Genomic DNA, 20,872 nt, shown 5'->3' with positions numbered 1-20,872 from the left:
TGCCTCTTGCGACGTACGGTGCAGTGTTTGGTTGAGGTGTCGAAGGGTGTCCGCAAACCCATCAGTACCGCAGGTCCACTAAAATCGGATCTAGCATTACCACCGACTAACTGTTGGGGAGAATGTCTGGAGGCACAGATCTCGGGCAAAGAGTTTCTATTAGCCGGCAAGCACCGGCCATATCAATTTTTGCAGCCATCTTGGCCTGACACATTTTTATTTTATTTATTCAACACCACATTGCATTTCAAAAATGCTCTCCTTTGTGTTGATTTGAAACCTTGACGGACGCCTTTACCCTAACCTTTTTTGTTGTTTACTATTGCAGGCCAAGTTTGTGTTCGGCAATTACATGCTTACAGATCCCAGCCTCCCGATTGGTCGAAAAACTAAATGCGAAGGGAAAGAATGTGACACATTCGTTTTGCAATATATTTGCTGGTATGCCGTCAGACTTTAGACATTCATTTTAAGCATTTGGGAGACTACAGTTACGCAAATTATTTAGTGATTGATTGGAAAAGGACCAGAAAGATCAAATTGTAAGATGTCATCTTGACATTGTGACAGATTTCATCCGGGCAAATCAGGCCAAACAAAAAGCTTGTTCAACAAAGAAAAGGAAAACACTTGTAATTCCAAACAAAGCTTGACTCAAATATTTCCTCTACCATGGTAAAGGTTGACATCTTGACATTGACATGAATGTCAATACACAAAAACGTCAACCAAAACAACACATTTCAGATACAGATGATTTGGCAACTAGCATAACTAGCTCTGAAAAGGTTCAGAAAACGTCAGAGGCAGTGATTGGGGATGTTCTCCTACCCTTCGTCTTCTCTCTGTAGGGGGTGAGGGGGAGGAGGGTGGAAGGGGTGATGGTGGCGGTGGGGGGCGGTGGGGAGACCTTCACAATGCCAGTTGGTGGCAAGCAATCTGTCACAGACTTAAGGTTCAGGCTTAAATATTTCAGCAGAAAAAGTGCTGAAGTAGCTCAGTGTGAATTCTTCTACTTAGCAATTAAATTGGCCTAAAAGTCACAGTGACAGCCGTGCTGCTATTGGCTGTCAGGAGGGGGGGAAGAAAAGGTGCAGGGATCAGCTGTTAAAAGTTTTGGGGTTTGTCTTTTTTCCATTATTATGATATTCCCCCGATTTTATTCAATGGTCTATTTTTAAAGAGACACATGCAAACTGTATCTCCAGCTGAAAGATAATTGGCTCCCGACACCGAATGAATATGGAGGCAGCGATGTACAGTTTCACCCAGTCGTTCTTTACGAATCCGATAATGTGCTCGATCTCAATGTCTGCCACGCAACTCCCAACCGGAGAACCAACGTCGCTCTTGACGCCCTGCGTTTTTGTGACGTAACAGATAAATAAAAAAAGTCTCTTCGCACCTGTGACCGATAATTCGGTTGTCCGTCGCACCAGGAAACTCCCGAACTGCAGCTCGCACGTGTAATTCCCGATGTCATCCTCCAGGACTTCCTGGATGGACAGCGTGTCTCGGGTTCGGAGCACGGTCGGCCGCCATTGCTTCGGCTTGCACTCCTGTTTCGGTTGGGAACAACGAATCCAGTAAGTCGAGTCAAGTCGACTAACCAGGTGTGAGTATGATTAGCCGTTAGAAGTCGTTTTCAAAAGTTGCCTCTATTGACATCATGGGTGGATGGGTCCACCTAGATTTATGATAGATAGATGAGCAACGCTTGCTACAGTCTACTGGGTAGGCTGTTAGACTGATCTATCCAGCACACATCTAGGGGGACATGCCCATTTGCGATGTCCGATTCTTTAAACAGCTAATCACACTCACACCTGCTGGTATAATCTGTCACCTTTAAACATCACATTTCATAAACCAGGCACACTCAATGGGCTTCACATGACAATGTGTCATACAACAACAAATAATTACCGGTGATAGTTTCTATGGGTGACAATGGAATGTGGCATTTGTACTGGGGTTCGAAAGTCTTGAGGTAAGGATTTTTGGCTCCCTCCGAAGGGTTGACTGTCCAAACCCTAATGTGGGAAGACTTACCTGTAGGCGCCTTTGAGCAAGACACCCTCACAATCCGTGTTTGTGTAATTTGTGCATGATTGAGGAGGGAGGGTTGAACAGGACTCACTTCCGATCAATAACCACCGAGGAGACATGATCCGAGTTTTAAACCGCTTGTGATGGACAATAGCTTCAATTGATCGGTTAAACCCGTCAAGGACTTGGAATAATCCATACTGAAGTGATTTAAAGTGGTTAGGAAATCCAAATGATCATCGTTTAACAAGGACACACATTAGAATCAACTACAACGCGTAATCGGATGATTCAAGTTTACTTTGAGGAATGGGATGGAATGCTACTGGACGGAATCCCGCAGTACACAACGTCCGCGGAATGCAGTCTGACCGAGGACAACCAATCACAGCGATCTACTGTTGAATTCCATTACTTTGTGCAAAACCCTAATTTTCTTTCTTTTTTCGTGAAATTAAACGTCGGGTTTGCACCAACTTACCTCCGTAACTGTTAAAACTCAGAGGTGTCCCTCTGTGTTCTTGAAAAAGAGTGGCGTCACAGACCAATCAGGCTCAGGTATTTAACAACGACTTGGTATCAACGTGAATAATAGATGTGCACACTGCGAGTTCCCACTCACTAAAGAGTCCCCCCGCGTTTCAACTGAGAGAGTTAGGGAGTGAGAGACTCTCAGCTCATTCCTCGGTAATGAACTGTGCTGTTATGAACTCCGGTGCAGCTCTGAGCCCTTATTATTTAGAGTGTATTTTTAGGAGCAGTAGCAAAGAGTGCATACCTTTCTGCAGCAGTTCAGAGGGCTCTGTCAGACTTGCTAGCGAACGAGACTAATATATATATATAAATACATATATATACGTCTTTCTGTGCTGGAGAGTCACCTTTGGGTTGGAGTTTGGACTCTGGTTGCGGTGGGGAGACAGCGTGCTAAGCTCATTAGACTTTACACCGTAGCACAGATGACCTTACCCAGATCGTTACTCTGGGAGAATAAGAACAGAATGCGAAAGACTCTGTAAGAAGTACACTTCTCTCTTTCGCTGGGGTTAATAAACAAGCTTCGGAGAAACTCGCTAGCTGTTGAACAGATAAGGGGCTTTTGTTTCGAACGGCTTTGTTGTTCTTTTCTTTGACGGTAAAGTTATTTGTTTGTTTTAATTTTAAGGTCTTGCAGTTCTACACTCTGTAGAAAAAAAGCAAACATGATCGGTTTTAATTGGATTCTGCTGTGCACCACATTACAGAGAGAGGGGTGTGTGCGTTTACTTGTTACATTGTTGGTGCCTGGAACTAGAATACAAGACAGTTTACCTAACAATCCAAGCGATAAGAGTTAATTCAGATTTTCGTTAATTAAGGAGCATGTAGAGGGTGAGGGAGGTAGAGTGGTTTTGGGTTTGATTCCCCAGGTCCATAGCATTTATCGGCAACCTTAAACAATATGCCCCCTCAATGTGGCCGAAAGGTACACTATGGACCCCCGGAATCGGACCCAGAACCTCTAGGGGGGACTGGGTTTGGCAGTACCAAACCCAGTACCATTTGGCTTGGGATTAAAACATCCAAACCACCACAGGACTATCCATATTTCAGATGAATGTATGACAAACACACACACACACACTCACTCACTCCCGGGTTCTGTAGATGTCGGGTTGACATTCTCTTATTCTCGGATTCGGAATCGAACTCGGGACCCTCACCTTGTACCAGGTGATCTCGGGCTCCACCCCGGGCTGTATGTAATCATCTATCCCTGGGCAGGTGATCTCCTTGTTCTTGCTGAGCTCCGCCTTCTCGGAGAACCTCATCAGGGAGTTGTAGCAGAGGTCGGTGTCGTTCTCCGACACCGTCAGCGACATGGACACCTTCATGCAGTACGTGGAGTTCCTGAGGAGGGACGGAGGAGAAAAAATGATGGTTGGTTAGCAACGTGAGAAGTGCGGAAATCGATACGCTAATGTTATGCCAGCGTTATGCTAACCAAGCGACAGGATCGAAACGGCATGTTATGCTATTGTTCGATAGCGTTAGGCTAACAAGCGACAGCATCGAAACTACAAGTTATGCTATGGATATGCTATTGTTATGATAGCATTATGCTAACAAAGCGACAGCATCGAAACGACACATTATGCTATTGTTATGCTAGCGTTATGTTAACTGAGCGACAGCTTCGATACGAGACGTGATGCTATTGTTATGCTATTGTTATGTTAGCGTTTTGCTAACAAAGCGACAGCATCGAAACAAAACGTTATGTTATTGTTATGCTAGTGCTATGCTAGCAAAGTGACGGCATCAAAACATCACGTTATACTATTGTTGGGCTAGTGTTTTGCTAACTAAGCGACAGCATTGAAACTACACAGTTAGCATAGCGCTAGCATAGCAATAGCAGATCGAGGTCCGGGAGGGTCCTTAATACTAATTTATATGAGTTTTTTTTTTAGTTAGTTTAAACATGCGCACAGATAGAAGGAAACATTATGTGTGTGTGTGTGTGTGTGTGTGTGCGTTTTTCTTTGTGTGTTTGTGTGTGTTTTGTTTAGGGGAGGGGCACACACATTCAGATACAAACACATTCAGACACACTCGCACACACACACACAGTAGCATATTTTTGTTCATGAGGGACACACACACAAACAGTCTCACAGATTATAAATATGAGAGAACACAAAGAAAGTAATGCTTTGAAGGGATGTCTTGTGTTTTGTTTCCAGGGTGGGCAGAGGTCCTTCCCACTCACAGCAGGTGTGTGATTTTCTATTTTGAGCGTTTTAATCATTTGTTTCCGTGTGGCTTATTAACGCGTTTTTTTTCCGAAGCTACAGCAAAAGGTGTTATTATTGTAAGCCTTAACTTGAAACGTTTTAATCCGTTGTAATTTAGTTTTTAATTACGGACATTAGGTAAATATTTGCACGACGGCTAATATTTAAAGTTATGTACGCCAGAGACTGAGACAGATCCCGCTCGCTAAACCAAAGCATTCCTCTCTCTCCGTTATCTCCCACTGGACAACAGCAAAACACCAACGCAATTAGGTTAAACACACACTCTGCTGTAGCTCAGAGGTATCTGGGGAGAGGTGGACTATCGATCAATTAATCAATTGATCAATATACACAATAAGGAAATCTTTCCCCCCCCCCCCCCCCTCTTTAGAGAGTGTAACAAATAATGAAACAAAATCGAAACCTGCCAGTCCTCAGTCTCCATTCCAACTGAAATTCCCTCTTGGTTCGGAGCACCGACCAGGTTGCCAGATTGGACGACGGGTTGGGGTTTTGGGGGGGGTTCTCATCGTTCATATTCAACCCCACTCCCCCCCCCCCCTTCCTCCTCGGGCTAAAGCTGGTTACACAAATTGAGCCCGACGGCGAACAAACAATTACCAAAAACATGTTAAATCCTTCTGTAATTACTCGGCATTAGCCAAAAACTCGTGGATTAGCGCGGTGGCAAACACTGGCAACCTAACCCCTCATCCATACCCACACAAACGCCGCCACATTGTGGGCCACAAATCTCTCTCTCTCTCTCTCTCTCAGCACTGACTGACTAACTGTCGTCAAACCGCCTGCCCACCTCCCCGTCGAAAAGCCCCGACGCAAATGTGACATGATGTGTAGATTATCCTTGACATCTCCCAGCAGATGGACAACTGGGCTGAATAAATGAGATCCCTAGGGGTTCTCTGCCTCTCACTCTCTCACACTCTGTCTCTGTCTCTCGCTCTCTCGTCCCCTGTTAAATATTCTGAGTGGTGCTGATACAGTCCCCGTCCACCCATTGCTCAGTAGGGCGAAGGAGAAGGCGGGAGGGGAAAGTGGAGGAATGGTGTCATCTTGTCCAGGAGAGTGATCGATGGGCCGGACCAACATGTTGTCACGGGTCGTCTTAACTTGTTTCCAACATCACTCATGGCAGTGCATTAGGTTGTGTGTGTGTGTGTGTGTGTGTGTGTGTGTCTGTGTGTAAGGTTTTGTCTTATAAAATGGATTTACATTTTATGATGAAATCTCTTTTTCAAAGTTTAATATATTTTAAATCATAGATCCTTCAACAATTCAAAGTCGCAATGTGTAACATTTCAGCTAGCTCGTAGCTTAAATCACCTGAACATCTCTGTAGTCAATGCTGATTGATAGTGATTTCAATAGCGTCTTCATAAAAATGTAATTGTATCAATGATATGATCTAAAAAACTGAAAATGCTTTCATACTTCCTATCCGTACATTTAGAAGGGCCTTGAAACTGGAAAGGAATTCCTTGCCTGTGTCGACGGCTGAACTTTACTTCAACCATAATTCTTATCAGCCTCTCAACCTCATCCCTCAGTGTGTGTGACTTTCACGCAGCCAACGCTTAAACACATCGTTAGAATCAATTAGCCTGGCCCATGCTACGCTGAGAGTGCAACACGACCAGAATGCTAACAGAGACCCCTTAGTGTTAGCCTACCGTAGCTACTGAGGAGTGAGGTCATACCTAGCAATAGCACATCATTAATGGCTGTGGATGTCTATCAGAGAGAGAGGGAGAGGGAGAGACAGAGAGAGAGAGAGAGAGAGAGAGAGAGAGAGAGAGAGAGTGAGAGAGTGACAGAGAGAGAGAGGGAGAGGGAAAGGGAGAGGGAGAGAGAGTAAGCAGACAGAGAGAGAGAGTAAGCAGACAGAGGGAGAGACCAAGAGAGAGGCAGATAGAGACAGAGTGAGCGGCAGGGAGAGAGAGAGAGAGAGAGAGAGAGAGAGAGAGAGAGAGAGAGAGAGAGAGAGAGAGAGAGAGAGAGACGCACGCAAACAAAGAGAGAGAGAGAGTGCCCCATAACACAGAGAGAGAGAGAGAGGCAGACTGCGAGAGACCGAGACAGGGAGCCAGCAGAGTGGTGTGTAAGGGATATATGCAATTCCTTGGCAATGACAGATGTACCGGGGCTCTACCCCCCGACCCCGGACCGCGGCCTGGCTGCTGGCAGCGCCGCGTGTTCTGCCTGATAGCTCAAGGGCAGACGGGGGCGCTGGGGGACGGGGGGCGCCGCACCGGCCAACAAGCGCTCAATTATGAGCCAAGGAGATATTTAGCTCTTTTTGTCCACGCCGCCGAGAGGCGATTAGCATCGGCGGCGGCGGCGGGGGCCGGGGCGTGAGCTAACATAAGTCAATTCGGCGTCCCGGGGCCATTGCAAAGTGTTTGCGTTGGCTTAAATGAATTCAAATTAAGAGTCGTCCCCGGGATGAGTCTAGTGTCTGTGTGCTGCGGACGGAGCATAATGCGCTGTCTTTTTAGAGGGTTTTGGCGTATTAATCCCCTTCGTTGGAGACGGATGTTTATTCGTGTGACTTAGACACACTGCAGTCAAACGCATGCAGTACTGAACACAAAGGTGAGGCTTGGAACCCAACTACGTTCACGGTTGTCATCCATGCCCCCCCCCCCCCCCCCCCCCCCCCCCTCATCACCACCACCACCACTGCCTAGGTCATCCCAACCACCAACCCCTCATCAACACAGATAATGCCTTGTCATCACCACCATCCCCATCACGCCGCGTTCGCACTGACTGGCGTCCGTTGACGGATCACGGAGGGCGTGTCCGACGTATGGGGGACGCGACCTGATTGGCCAATGGATTCGCTGACGCCTGAAAAGTTGAGCAATTCTCAACTTTTTGACGCAGGCCACGGAGCCGACAGAACGGACGGACCCGCGATGCCTTTCGTGAGCGCCCCGTGCAAAGTCAATGAGATCCGTCGACAGACGCGTGTAGTGCGAACGCAGCGTCAACACTAACCCCCCCTCATCATCACAGCTACCATCCCCTCATCACCGATTCCAAGTCCCTTATCATAACCGACCCTTCTTTATTGCCACCACCACAACCTTGTCACCACCACCACAACCCCATAATAATCGCCACCATCTTGTCATTGCTAACACCACCCCCTAATAATCGCCACCAACCCCTTGTCACCACCACCCCTTTGTCGGGGTAACCAACACCCCCTCATTACACAACCACCTCCCCCTTGTCATCGCCAACACCACCCCCTAATAAACACCACCCTCTTATCATAGCCATCACCAGTTCCTCATTACACCACCAACCCCTAGTCATCACCAACCCCTTTTTCCGCGGACACCACCATCCCCTAATAATCGCCACCCCTTCATTACACCACCTCCCAATCACCCTAACCCTATCCTCCCCCCCCTTTCCCTGCCTCGTTCTCCACCGATGTTCGCGCGCTCTTCTAGAGTCAACGGCGGCGGCAACAGAATTTATTGCAAATTTCCTGTGCAGGGTTGCATAGCACCTGTGGAGGGGAATTAATGAGCTTACTTAATGAATATCTTAATTAAGATAGCACCTCTTTGATTTAAAATGTGATGATGAAATAACCGGATGATTGCTCTTCGGGGGTGTTTTGCCTTCGACCAAAAAACATGGTGACTAGGGGAGCACTGACTCAGAGTCCCTGAATTAGAATTCAAAAAGCCGGAAGGATAGAAAGGCAACGAAAAGGAAAGTTTAACTCGCTGTGGTCTTATAAAAGAGGCAGTGAATCAGCCTTTACAAGTCTGAACTTTAAAGAGGACACAGATGCTATCCTCCGGCACCAAAGACACCGAAATTGGTATTTGAGCGCTCGTAGCGCGATGGTAATAAGTCTGTCCGGGACACAGAGCAGGAGATAAAGTCAAGGAAATCAAACCGGTGCAATTCAGTAATAGGACAAAATCAAAGTGTCTGAGAACGTCAGCGGAATGGAGACAAAAAGATATACTTACAACATGCATACATATTGTGGGAGTTTGAGTGGATGATAGCCTGACCTGCAGCCTCACCTGGCCCGAGCCACGCTCGGGCCATTGATTCTGGGGCTGGGTGAGGCTGCACACCTGTTGCTCGTTAATTAATCAGTGTAGTGGTTGAACCAGCCGTCACTACACAAACCTAGGTAGAGTTCTCCTGCATGGCAGCATGGAGCACCAGTGTCATTGTGTGCAAACCTTTACATAAGCCGGCTTTCAACGCCACCACCCTGGATCCTTGTTCCGGAGGAGCCCACAAAACCCACCTCAGTGGGGAGTAGCGGTTCGAATGCTAGACACATAATAACCGAGGACAAAGGGGGGGTGGTGGTGGTGGTGTTGAAAAAACGTTTATTATAAAGATTTGCGGACAATGAAAGTGGTGCTTGATGTTGCCATGAAGGAGATCTGTGTGTGTGTGCGTGTGGTGATGGCTGGTATAACCTGTTGCAAACTGATTGCTCAACAAGCAACAGGTGTGCAGCTTCACCCAGCCCCAGAGTCCAACAGTGTGACTCTGGCCAGAGGGGTATTCCACAAAGCCGGTTTTATCACATAACCGGGTAAGTTAACCCAGGGTTTTCCGTTCCAAAATTAACACGGTAAGTCAGTTACTATAGAAACATATGCTCTGAATCAAACCTGGTCGGAGGAGGTTTTGCACAGGTTAAGTTTGGAACATTTAAACCCGCGTTCACTGCAGATTTCATGTGTTCACAATGGCATGCCCTTTTGATGAGAGGCCTGTTGATATCGGAACGCCATTTATTGGTGCAATCCACCGGGAGCGATTAATAAGACCACGGCTCGACATCTTGGCATAGCCGGATGACTTTTAGCTGGAGAGATATAGATTCTCGTGCAAATCTTTAATATATTTAAATAGCCTTCTCCAGCCTTCTTACATAGCCAACACTACCCATCGAGGACCTGGCCTCAGTTCAAACTTTTAGTTGTTTTTTTTTTTTACCAAAAAAAAACGTTTGGAACATTTGCGCTGTGGCACGCACACGGTTTGCATGTGTTACTTCGAAGACAAACAAAATCAAAAATACAAGAAAAACAGAAAAACCTACATTCAACCAGTGGGGTACCCTCACATGTCCCCTGACTCTGAGGAGGTACCCCCTCCATGCCAGGGCGCCCTGAATTGATGTCTATTGCCAGCTCCTCCACCGGGGTCACACAATTTGTGGGCCAGATCCAGTCTGCCGACTGTCGGCCATTTCACGATTGGCTTAAAAAAGAAAAGGGCTTATTTAAATGCAGGAGTGACAAATATGGTATGACAATTTAAACAATGGTGGGAAAAGCTTACCAGTTTGTATGTTTTTATACTTTATACTTTTTTACTCGATCTGCTGACCAATTGGGGACATTGGAGTACATATTTTTTAGAAGAAAAGGGTAATGTGGTAGGAACGTTAAGAATGCTTAACTGGGATATTAATAGATTTATGGCTCAAATATTAAGGATCGTGTTTTTGACATGTATCTAACGCATTTACGAGGTCAGCGATCCGCTGCACGCGCGCACAACCCTGTGTTAACCAACCCCGAGTTGATTGAACCAATGCATAACCCCGTGCGGTGGAACCGACAGCTCTGGGTTAGTTGGCACAGGGTCAATCCACCTAGAGTTCAACGTTAACTCTGTGTTTGTTAAACCTCTGTTCGTGGAATACCCCTCTGGTGAGGCTGCTTAAACCAGCCATCTCCCACACACACTCCCAAACATGTATCATGTATGTATATTTAACAATTATTGAATAATTGCTTTTAGTATATACTACACGTGAACACTCCAAAAATAAACAAAATAACACTTTTTGCCAGGATTTTATTTTTTTATTAGCGGTTTATTCGTTTTTTATTAGCGTGACGAGATGACCGTCACGCGACATTTTGCGATGGAAACAATATCCTGAGTTTGACATCTCAAACAAGGGATATTGCCTCATATCTCGAGATAGCGAACCAATCAAATTGCTCTATCTTAGGAGGTTCACGTGTAGCATATACAAATTATAAATATACAGACATGTTTGTATATTTATAAATATACATACATGAATATGATATTGAGTATATTGCAGCATTCACAATAATACATGACTTTTATAGTGCTTTTCTAAATACCCAAAGGCGCTTTAGGGTGAACACCGAATAAAATGATTTATTAAGAACATATATTAGTGAAAAGAATAGGAGAGAAGGGAGGTTATGTGGAGAAAGCAATGCTACAAAGGTGGGTTTTGAGGCGCTGCATAAATGAAGGGCGTGTGTTAAGACTTCCGAAATAACCAAGGGGTCATGAAATTACAGTAAATGTCAACTGTAGACAGTAAAAGTATTTTCTGCATTTTTCAAAGCTCAGGGGGCCATTTTGTTACCTTTCTGCGGTTCTTCTGGGGGGACAAACCTTGGCGTGGCGATAAGTCAGTATCTTCATTTCCTGACTTCATGATTCCGATACTCAAGGCCGACAAGCGATAACGTTGAATTACTGCCGGCCGCGAGATACAACTAACGTTGATTACTGGGGTCCCTGGGGAACGGGGTGTGTGTGTGCGTGTGTGTGCGTGTGCGTGTGCGTATCTGGCCTTGCATATAACTGCAAACCAGCGGTGTATGTTAATGTTATGTGATGCAACGGTTTTATGTCATGTCATGCTATGCTGTATTAGGTTTTGTAATGCCATGTTCTTTGACACGTCTTCCATGTTATTATTACTTTATTTAGGTCAGGTTATTCAGGTTATTTGATATTGTTATTTCACGATCATCATAAAATCAAGTTATTACTATTATGTTTTTGTGTTACGACATTTCACCTCATATTAGCCCAGGTCACACTATAAATTGCCATGTCATGCTACAGGACAAGCTGTCCTGTAGCATGACATTGCCACGTCATGCTACAGGACAGCCTAGCTATGGTAGGCTACACATTTATCCTCTACATTCAAATGCCCAGCCTCCATCCCCGTGCCTTCGTGCTCCGCGGCCCCGGACACGTCAGTCCGGGCGAGGGAACCCGGACAGGGCGAGCGCCCGCTTGTCCTAAATCACAACTTTTTACCGGTGCTGAATTATTAACGAACCCTCGGCGAAGGTCACGGCCGCCTGGCCGTAGGAGTCCGGGCCGCTACCTGTGGCTCCTCCTCATAACTCAGCTGTCAGCTGTAGCGGCGCAGCGCCGGATGATTAAATACTACCCCCACCGTCTCTCTTCCAGGAGTACCGCCGCCGCCCACCGCCGCCGCCGCAACCATCGTCCAACTTGCTCCCACTTAGCCTCCCCGGCCCCGGGGCGCTGGGTCTGGCAGGCTGCACGCCGCTCAGTGTTTGTGGAAGGTCTAACAGACTGACTGACTGCTACCTCCTCCTTCTCCTGTTCTTCCCCCGAGTTCCAGCCTGACTGACAAGAGTTTGTTTCTCTGCCTTCGCCTCCCCCTCTTCCTCCTCCATCCCCTCCTCTAATTCTTCTTCCTCCTCTTCTTCTTCCTCCTCCTCCTCTTCCTGCTCTTCTTCTTCCTCCTCCCCTTCCATCACATCCTCTTCCTCCTCATCCCCCGCCATCTCCTCCTCCTCTTCTTGCTCCTCTTCCTCCTCTTCCTCCCCCTCCATCACCTCATTATCTTCCCCCTCTTCCTCCTCCTTCCCCTCCTCCTCCTCCTCCTTCACAAGTTCCAGTGGACGGCCGGCCCTCCGCCACATCACCCCACACCACCACGGTGCTCCGTACAGTTCGGACACGTCCCAGTGGGAGGCTGTTCCGCCAACCAGAGCTAGGCTATTGCTGTTAGCTCCGGGGCCTATGAGTGGGCAGAGCTAGACTAGTGTTGTTGGCCCCCAGTCCTATGAGTAACCAGAGCTAGACTAGTGCTGTTAGCTCCCTATTCTATGAGTAAGCTGAGCTAGTGCTGTTAGCTCCCGATCCTATGAGTAAGCTGAGCTAGTGCTGTTAGCTCCCGATCCTATGAGTAAGCAGAGCTAGTGCTGTTAGCTCCCGATCCTATGAGTAAGCAGAGCTAGTGCTGCTAGCTCCCGGTCCTATGAGCAAGCAGAGCTAGGTTTGCGCTGTTAGCCCCAAATCCTATGAGTAACCAGAGCTAGGCTAGTGTTGTTAGCTTCCAATCCAATGAGTAAGCAGAGCTAGTGCTGTTAGCTCCCGGTCCTATGAGTAAGCAGAGCTAGGCTAGTGCTGTTAGCTCCCAGTCCTATGAGTAGGCAGAGCTAGACTAGGGCTGTTAGCTCCCAGTCTTATGAAAACGTAGAGCTAGGCTAGTGTTGTTGGCTCCCAGTCTTATGATAAAGTAGGGCTAGTCTAGTGCTGTCAGCTCCCAGTCATAAAATAATAAAATAAACTATTCTCTATTTCATTGGGTAGCAGAAATGTATAGAAAGGCGACTCAGAGTTAGCTTTTGTATCTACAGGGCAATCAAGAGCAAGTAGGGGTTAGTCACTATGCTCAAGGATACAGGCTAATTAACAGCATAGCCCAGGAATCAAACCATGCAACTTCGGGCTGTGAGTCCAACTCTCCTCCCCACTCCCCTTTGTTCACCCACCAATTAAATAACCCACAAAGCTAGGCTAGGCTCGCCACCCACGCCTAACCACACACTTAGACACATAGAAAAGGGCAAAGAAATGTAATTACCGTGGGAAGCTGAAGGGTCAAGCTGTCACACGTGCACACATAGCTGAAGTACGTAGTCCGTAGTTCATACTATGTTAGTGAGAACCAGTCAAATAGCACCTTTAAGACCTAAGGTCTAGAACTTAAAGCTCACTTTTGAGTCGAGACGAGTAGGCTACGGTATAAAAAAGCTAAAATAATGAGCAATTTTAACATGTTTTGTTTTAATCATGCAGCTAAAGCGCAGGCAAGCATCACAAAGGACTCATTCTCCAAAACTAATTAAATAATTTTCTAACTAAGCAGGAACCAATTTTTGGTATTTTATTCCAACAAAATGTGTGAACGTCCCTCTAGGGCCTGCTTAGCATGGGTGGCCTCAGACTTAAGTCACACTCTCTTCCATGGCTACAATATGGAGATTCAAGCCTCAGTTGATGTCTTCAGGGAGCCTACCCTTCTGCGTCTTCAGACTTTAACTCATCCTCCACCCCAAACCCCTAACTCCAAACTTTGTTCCAACGTGTGACGGTGGAGTCATTTCATAAAATGTTCCCGCCACTGTATTCCCTTTCCACTCCGTTGTGACCTCATTCTCTGGCGCCGAGGGTGTAGGGAAATGTAGTCAGAGAGGAGGAGGATTCAAGACTTAGCCTATTCAATGTTGAATATTAAACACAGCCGCCTCAGTGCTGAGAAAAAAAATATTTTATTCAATGGTGCTTGCTCACGGCGCCAAAATTACCAAGACGCAACTTCGGAATGTTGCCCGAAGTTTGCTAGAAAAAAGAAACCTCAACATTCAACAGCCAACCAGAACCCCTGTTTATGGCACACTGGCCCGGTGTCGGTGATTTTGGACTGTATGGTGTATGAACTGTTTATGTGGGTTATGTAATTAGTGGCTGAACCAAGAGGTTTGGGGAGGTTTGTTGGACTCCCAGCCCAAAGGTGTATGGTGTATGGTGGGCTGGTATGCTGTTAATTAGCCCGTATCCCTGAGCAAAACGACTACCCTCGTTGTGTATGAATTCGCTTTAGCTACAAAAACTAGCTCTGAGACGCCTTCTGTACATTTTTGCTACACAATGAAGTACAGAATTGTTTATTTTTGCGGGTTGCTGCTACTAGGCTTATATATAGGACTGGGAGCTAACGGTGCTAGCCTAGCTCTACTTTCACTTAGGACTGGGAGCTAACAGCACTAGCCTAGCTCTGCTTTCATATCGGATTGCAACTACATTTTTGGTTGCCTAAATAATCAGCCTATTCTTTTAATTTCGATTCGACAATAAAGAAGGGTTCATATTTATCACGTAGTCAATTTATTTGCTTAGCCAAAAGTTATGAACTTTCTTTTCACAATAAGTAAAAAACATGTTTAAATGAACAATTCTATTGTGTTTCAATAATGAAAGCTACTTATGTCATCCCCTGTTTTACCCAAAACTAAAAAAACTATGCCCCGGAAAAAAACATGATATGAACCGAACCGAGAATTAGGTGAACCGAGAACCATTCCAGCCCAACTCCAGTCTCAACATATCATCGTCTCAACTGACAGCCTCGGCTTTCTGCAGACGTCTCCCTAGCCTCGCTTTTTACCATCTCGCTGGTTCGGGAGAGAGGAGGAGGGGGTGGGTGGGTGGTGGAGGATGGAGAAGGAGGCTGGGTTGCCATGGTGCAGTGATTGTGCTTGGGGGGGGGGGAAAGGTATTTCTGGCGTTCGTCGGGCAGATAAGCAGGCACAGATAGGAGGAGATAAGGTCAGTGTCTCCTGCCCTGAGGCGAGTGGTTGTTCTAAGGAGAGGCTGTTGTGGGTTTGATGGCCAGGTGGAGGCTGGAGGGGATGAGAGAGATGTGAAGAGAGGATTACTGTGAGGTATGGAGCCGAGGGAAGGGAGGAGAGAAGGAATTATTAAAGAAAGGAGGGAAGGAATGGTTAAATAAAAGAAGGAATTATTAAAGAGAGGAAGGAGTGAAGGAATGATTGAATAAAGGAAGGAATTATTAAAGAAAGGAAGGAGGGAAGGAGTTATTAAAGGAAGGAAGAAGGGAATTATTAGAGAGAGGAAAAAGGGAAGGAATTGTTAAAAAAAAATGGAAGGAGGGAAGGAATTATTAAAGGAGAGAAGGGGCAAGGCATTATTAAAGAAAGGGTAGATGGAAGTAATTATTAAAAAAAAAAGGAGGGAAGGAATTATTAAAGAGGGGAAGGAAGGAGGGAAGGAGTTATTAAAGAAAGGGAGGAGGGAAAAATCGAAGGACAGGTGAAAGGAAGGAAGGAGGGGTAAGGAGGGGAAGAGAGGAGAGAAGGAAGAACAAATTAGAGAGAGAAAGTAAATAAGGAAGGTTAGCGAACGACGGAAGAGTGAAAGAAAGAAAGAAAGAAAGAAAGAAAGAAAGAAAGAAAGAAAGAAAGAAAGAAAGAAAGAAAGAAAGAAAGAAAGAAAGAAAGATAAAGGACGAATACAGAGTAAAGAAAGGCAGAAAGAAAACACAGATGCAGAAGCCTCTTTCTTGGGGCGGGCAACCGCACAACCCAGACGGGCATTGTGGCGTGCTGCGTCTCCAGACCTCGAAGAGAGCCTCAGTGCCTGGGGCCTCTGATTAAACTCAGCTGCCACTCACAGTCACGCTCCCATCTGGGTGTGTGTTTTATTTGCCTCACGCGCAAAATAAAACGCCCTTCAACTGTCAACGCTTCCATTTCCCGGAATACTTGTAAATACTAAGATATTCCTTTCTTTAACTCCCTTTGGCGGATGAGTGTGAAGGATCTGATAAGATTTGTGTGGCAGTCGAATGCAGACGCTGTATGAAACGACATGCTGTCGTAGCCAGGGCCAGTAGCATGGACTGGGAGCTAATGGCTGTAGCCTAGCTTGTGCCAGGGTTTGAAAAATAGTGAGATGGGGGGTTGCGCTTGGTTGCGGCTGGGTTGTGCTTGGCTAGCGCACACACCAACAGGTGTCGCACACTGTGGACACAAAGTAACAAGTCTCAACTGAATTCAGGATTTTTATGATCACGGAGAAGTTGTCAACCGTTGGTTTTGTATACAGTTTCAAATTTTTATTTCTATCCCAGAGGTGACCTCATAGCAACTTACGGGCTTGCTACCAGCCATCTCCCTAGCCAACACTTGGCACTACAAACTTGCTGATTTTCCAACATTTTCCCAACACGGAAAAGCTGGTCCAGAGGCTGACTTCCAAATATTCCCTCGTGCGATAGTCCTTCTTTCTACTCTTCCTACTCAAGGTTTCCTCCTCGTCTTTCTTTGACCTTTAGAGAATTTAGGGTTCTGGGGCGTCCTTTCGGTTGGCGTTTGAATCCCTCCTCCACCGTTACTGTAAGGGCTCCGGGCAGACGAATAAAACAGACTTATCCCGTCGCGTTTGTCTCTTCGGAATTTATTTCCTCAGAGCCACCAAGATGCTATCGAATGTATGTCAGATAAGGTTAGGGCAATTGAACAAAGGGAGCACAGTTTATATCAGTGAGGCAGCTGAAGGGTGAATTTGATTTATGATATGAATCTGTAAAGGCTGTAATGTATGCAGATGGATGGATTCGTATGCAAATGTGTGGACAGGGACGCTGCCTTTTTCGATTTTCCTCTCTTCCGGAAAAGGCCTTTAGATGTGTCTGATAGATACAGCCACCGTTTGCTCACAGGCAAGGAGCGTGAGTGCGAGTTCTGCATACGTAAACATGCATGTACTCCGGCGACACTAGGCATGGTTATTTCAGGTTCACTGTAAAGACTGGGGCTATTTCCAGTTACAATAGAGGTCAGACAGTACATAGAGACAGATCATGAAGGAGCAGGTAAGGGTTTGAAAGTCAATAAAGAGACAGGTCATGAAGGAGCAGGTAGGGGTTAGACAGTCTTTAGGGAGCAGGTAGGGGTTAGACAGTCTTTAAGGAGCAGGTAGGGGTTAGACAGTCAATACAGAGACAGTCTTTCAGGGGCAGGTAGGGGTTAGACAGTCTTTAAGGAGCAGGTAGTGGTTAGACAGTCTTTAAGGAGCAGGTAGGGGTTAGACAGTCAATACAGAGACAGTCTTTAAGGAGCAGGTAGTGGTTAGACAGTCTTTAAGGAGCAGGTAGGGGTTAGACAGTCAATACAGAGACAGTCTTTAAGGAGCAGGTAGTGGTTAGACAGTCTTTAAGGAGCAGGTAGGGGTTAGACAGTCATTACAGAGACAGTCTTTAAGGGGCAGGTAGGGTTTAGACAGTCTTTAAAGAGCAGGGGGGGTTAAACAGTCAATACAGAGACAGTCTTTAAGGAGCAGGTAGGGGTTAGGCAGCAAATACAGAGAGTTTATTAAGAAACAGGTAGGGTTTTGATACTGAATATTGAGACAGAACAATAATGAGCAGGTAGGGGTTAGAGAGAAAACACTGAGACAGTTCGGTAAGGAGCGGGTAGGGGTTAGACAGTATAGAGACAGGTCATTAAAGACCAGGCAGGGGTTCTACAGTGAATACAGAAACAGGTCATGAAGGAGCAGGTAGGGACTAGTCAGCCAACAGAGGCAGGTGTTTAGGGACAGGTAGGGGTTAGACAGTGAATAGGGACAGGTTTTTAGGAAGCAGAGGTAAGACGGGTAAGACATATTGTTCCTGGACTGCCCCGTTAAGAGATGAGGCCATATAAAATAAAACCCCACTGGGCCATGGTCCCATCGTAAATTAGTACAAGCCTAGAAGACCTTTGAAGGAATTTAAGTTCTTCAAAGAAGCGACAGGAATAAATTTGGCACGCGTTCAACCGTTCAACATTTCACAACGTTTTACGAGCCCTTTTTTTGCCTTGTCTATTTTTATACTTTTGACAGGGTCATTTGTTTCCTCCGAAATGGAGATGGAAGACATGGAATTTCGCAGACCCACAGCCAACTAAGTGTAAATCGTAAAGTATATGCAAACACTACTGCAGTTAGACTTATGACAATCAAACCCCGAAGGAATAAATCCCACAGACTTGGCGTTATATCCGAAAAAGACTAGCGAGAATTCCTTGAGATGGAAATCTGCCGTCTAACATCAGATTCCATAAGTAAGACTTGATGTATTAAGAATAGAGATACTACCGTACTAAAGGCTTCCCCTCTTCAGGATTCAATGTCTTGTTTATTGCTATAACTGGAGTTACGCTACAACTAGTTACAACAACGATACGTTATTTCCTAATCAGTCAATATAATTAAAAGAAAATACATCACACTGCAGCTGAACTCATTCTGCATGAAGTAATTTAATCTCTCTCTCTCTTTCCACCTGTCCCCCCCCCCCCCCCCCCTCTCTCTCTCTGTCTCTCTTTCGCTCTCTCTCTCTCTTTCGCTCTCTCTCTCTCTCTCTCAGTCTCCCTCTCCCCCTCCCCCTCTCTCTCTCTCTCTCTCTCTCTCTCTCTCTCTCTCTCTCTCTCTCTCTCTCTCTCTCTCTCTCTCTCTCTCTCTCTCTCTCTCTCTCTCTCTCTCTCTCTCTCTTTCGCTCTCTCTCTCTCTTTCGCTCTCTCTCTCTCAGTCTCCCTCTCTCTCTCTATCTCTCTCTCCTTCTCTCTCTCTCTCTCTCTCTCTCTCTCTCTCTCTCTCTCTCTCTCTCTCTCTCTCTCTCTCTCTCTCTCTCTCTCTCTCTCTCTCTCTCTCTCTCTCTCTCTCTCTCTCTCTCTCTCTCTCTCTCTCTCTCTCTCTCTCTCAGGACAGATGTCAGACAAATTGATATTTGGTGTGATTGCAAAATCAAAAGTAACACGATGTCCAATTTTCCCGTACAAAAAATGCTTTTCATGGATTTTATTCCTCTTGGAAATTTGTGTATATGGACACGTGTGTGTGTACATGTGTGCAGGTACGTGTGTGTTTGTAACCAAAATACCCCACGTTTGTGGCATGCAATTGGGTCACAACACGACAAGCTTTTGTGAGCACATTTGCTGTGGCTGCCTACACAACAGCAAAATAAAAAAATAAAAAGACTAATTGCAGTGCGGTAATATGCTGAGGTAATCGTATGTGAAAAAATAACAAATGAGGTTATGGCTTACATATTGAAAATTTCAATGACATAAAAACGGGACACGACGGCTTGTGTGTCTTTGCATTGATGTTGGCTACTCGACCTGAAGCGGGGAAAATAAACAACATACCTTCTTATGCATCTCAGAGGACTGGCTGAGTTCATTAACTGGATTAATGTTAGCGCTTCTGAATCCACTCACCATAGCCTTCTCCTAACGAACTCCATCTATTATCCCCCCCCAGCCCCCCGCGCTAGCAGTGTGCACACTCAGGATTAATGGTAAACTATAGTATAATCCTATACGGTTTGAGCACAAGAGGCTTTTAGTTTGCGTATCTAAATGGTCCGAGCACTTTGCTTCTGTTACAATGGATGCGGTGATGGCATTGCAGGGGTCATCTAGGATGTGATCTACTTTAGGGTTTGTTTGCTTTTAAGCTATTCAGCTAGCCAGTTGAATTTGTCTCAAGCTGCTATAGACTCTTTTCCCGCCTAAATCAACTGCCGGTGAAGAAGCAGCCATTTTAACTGTGAAACTAAATGGTGAAACAACACAGGATACATTGTCCATGCTAACTCTCCTCTTCAACGGCAAAGCGTCTACAGAACTACAGAAACAAGTTCACCCACATTGTTTAGAAGATACAAAAACAGAATCAAAAGAACATTAAACCATTAAAGCCGGTGCACATAAACTATCGACTACGAGTGGATAAATGCGAGTAAACTCCCGAGCACAAAGCACGGCTTTGCACCGCAGCGCTACATCAGACTACGGTGACCACATGCGGCGCAATAGTTTCGCAGGCTTTGTTGAGGACACTGTAGTCTTGGTACATAGTGAAGAACATACTGGGAGGATTACAAGGGATCCCCCAAGACCCCGGCTTGTTCAACACTACAAACACTATAAAGTAGAAAAAAGGAGGCGCAAATAAACAGAAGGCACCGTCTTCTTACAGAACCATTTTTTTAACGACGATGAAAACGTCATATCCAACCTACACTGTTGACTTGGCAGAAAAGTAGAGCAATATTTTAAAGAACTGAAAATGCATTCCAGTTCAAAAAGAAAAATAGGATGTTTAAATCGGTGGCTGAATTGGTGTCTGTATTATACTTGCTGTGATCGCAAACACACCTTAGCGTGTCTATGAACGCCCATAAAGAGTAAACTAACCCCCATAGGTTAAAAAGCAAGGACCACGATTGGCTCTGAGAGGCGGTTTTCAAACATGCCGCGATCTGATTGGATGAAAAACCCCCAGAAGCTTATCTGAGAAGGAGATAATGTTTGAACGCAGTAACAACGCAACTGCATTCT

General features: G+C 45.8%; 1 protein-coding gene across 1 annotated transcript in view; it reads right to left on the bottom strand.

Annotated features, from left to right (window-relative positions):
- The window catches only part of LOC115542622 (interleukin-1 receptor accessory protein-like 1-B), a 204,087-nt gene that overhangs the window by 83,383 nt on the left and 99,832 nt on the right, over positions 1–20,872 (bottom strand). The window contains exons 4-5 of the mRNA XM_030354949.1: positions 3,753–3,939; positions 1,406–1,559 (exon numbers count right to left, since the gene is read on the bottom strand). Of these exons, the coding sequence (XP_030210809.1) occupies positions 1,406–1,559; positions 3,753–3,939 (341 nt within the window). The remainder of the gene's footprint in view (positions 1–1,405; positions 1,560–3,752; positions 3,940–20,872) is intronic.

Source organism: Gadus morhua, chromosome 4 (assembly GCF_902167405.1).
Source record: "Gadus morhua chromosome 4, gadMor3.0, whole genome shotgun sequence".
Lineage (NCBI taxonomy): Eukaryota > Metazoa > Chordata > Actinopteri > Gadiformes > Gadidae > Gadus > Gadus morhua.
This window is presented reverse-complemented; position numbering and strand designations above follow the sequence as displayed.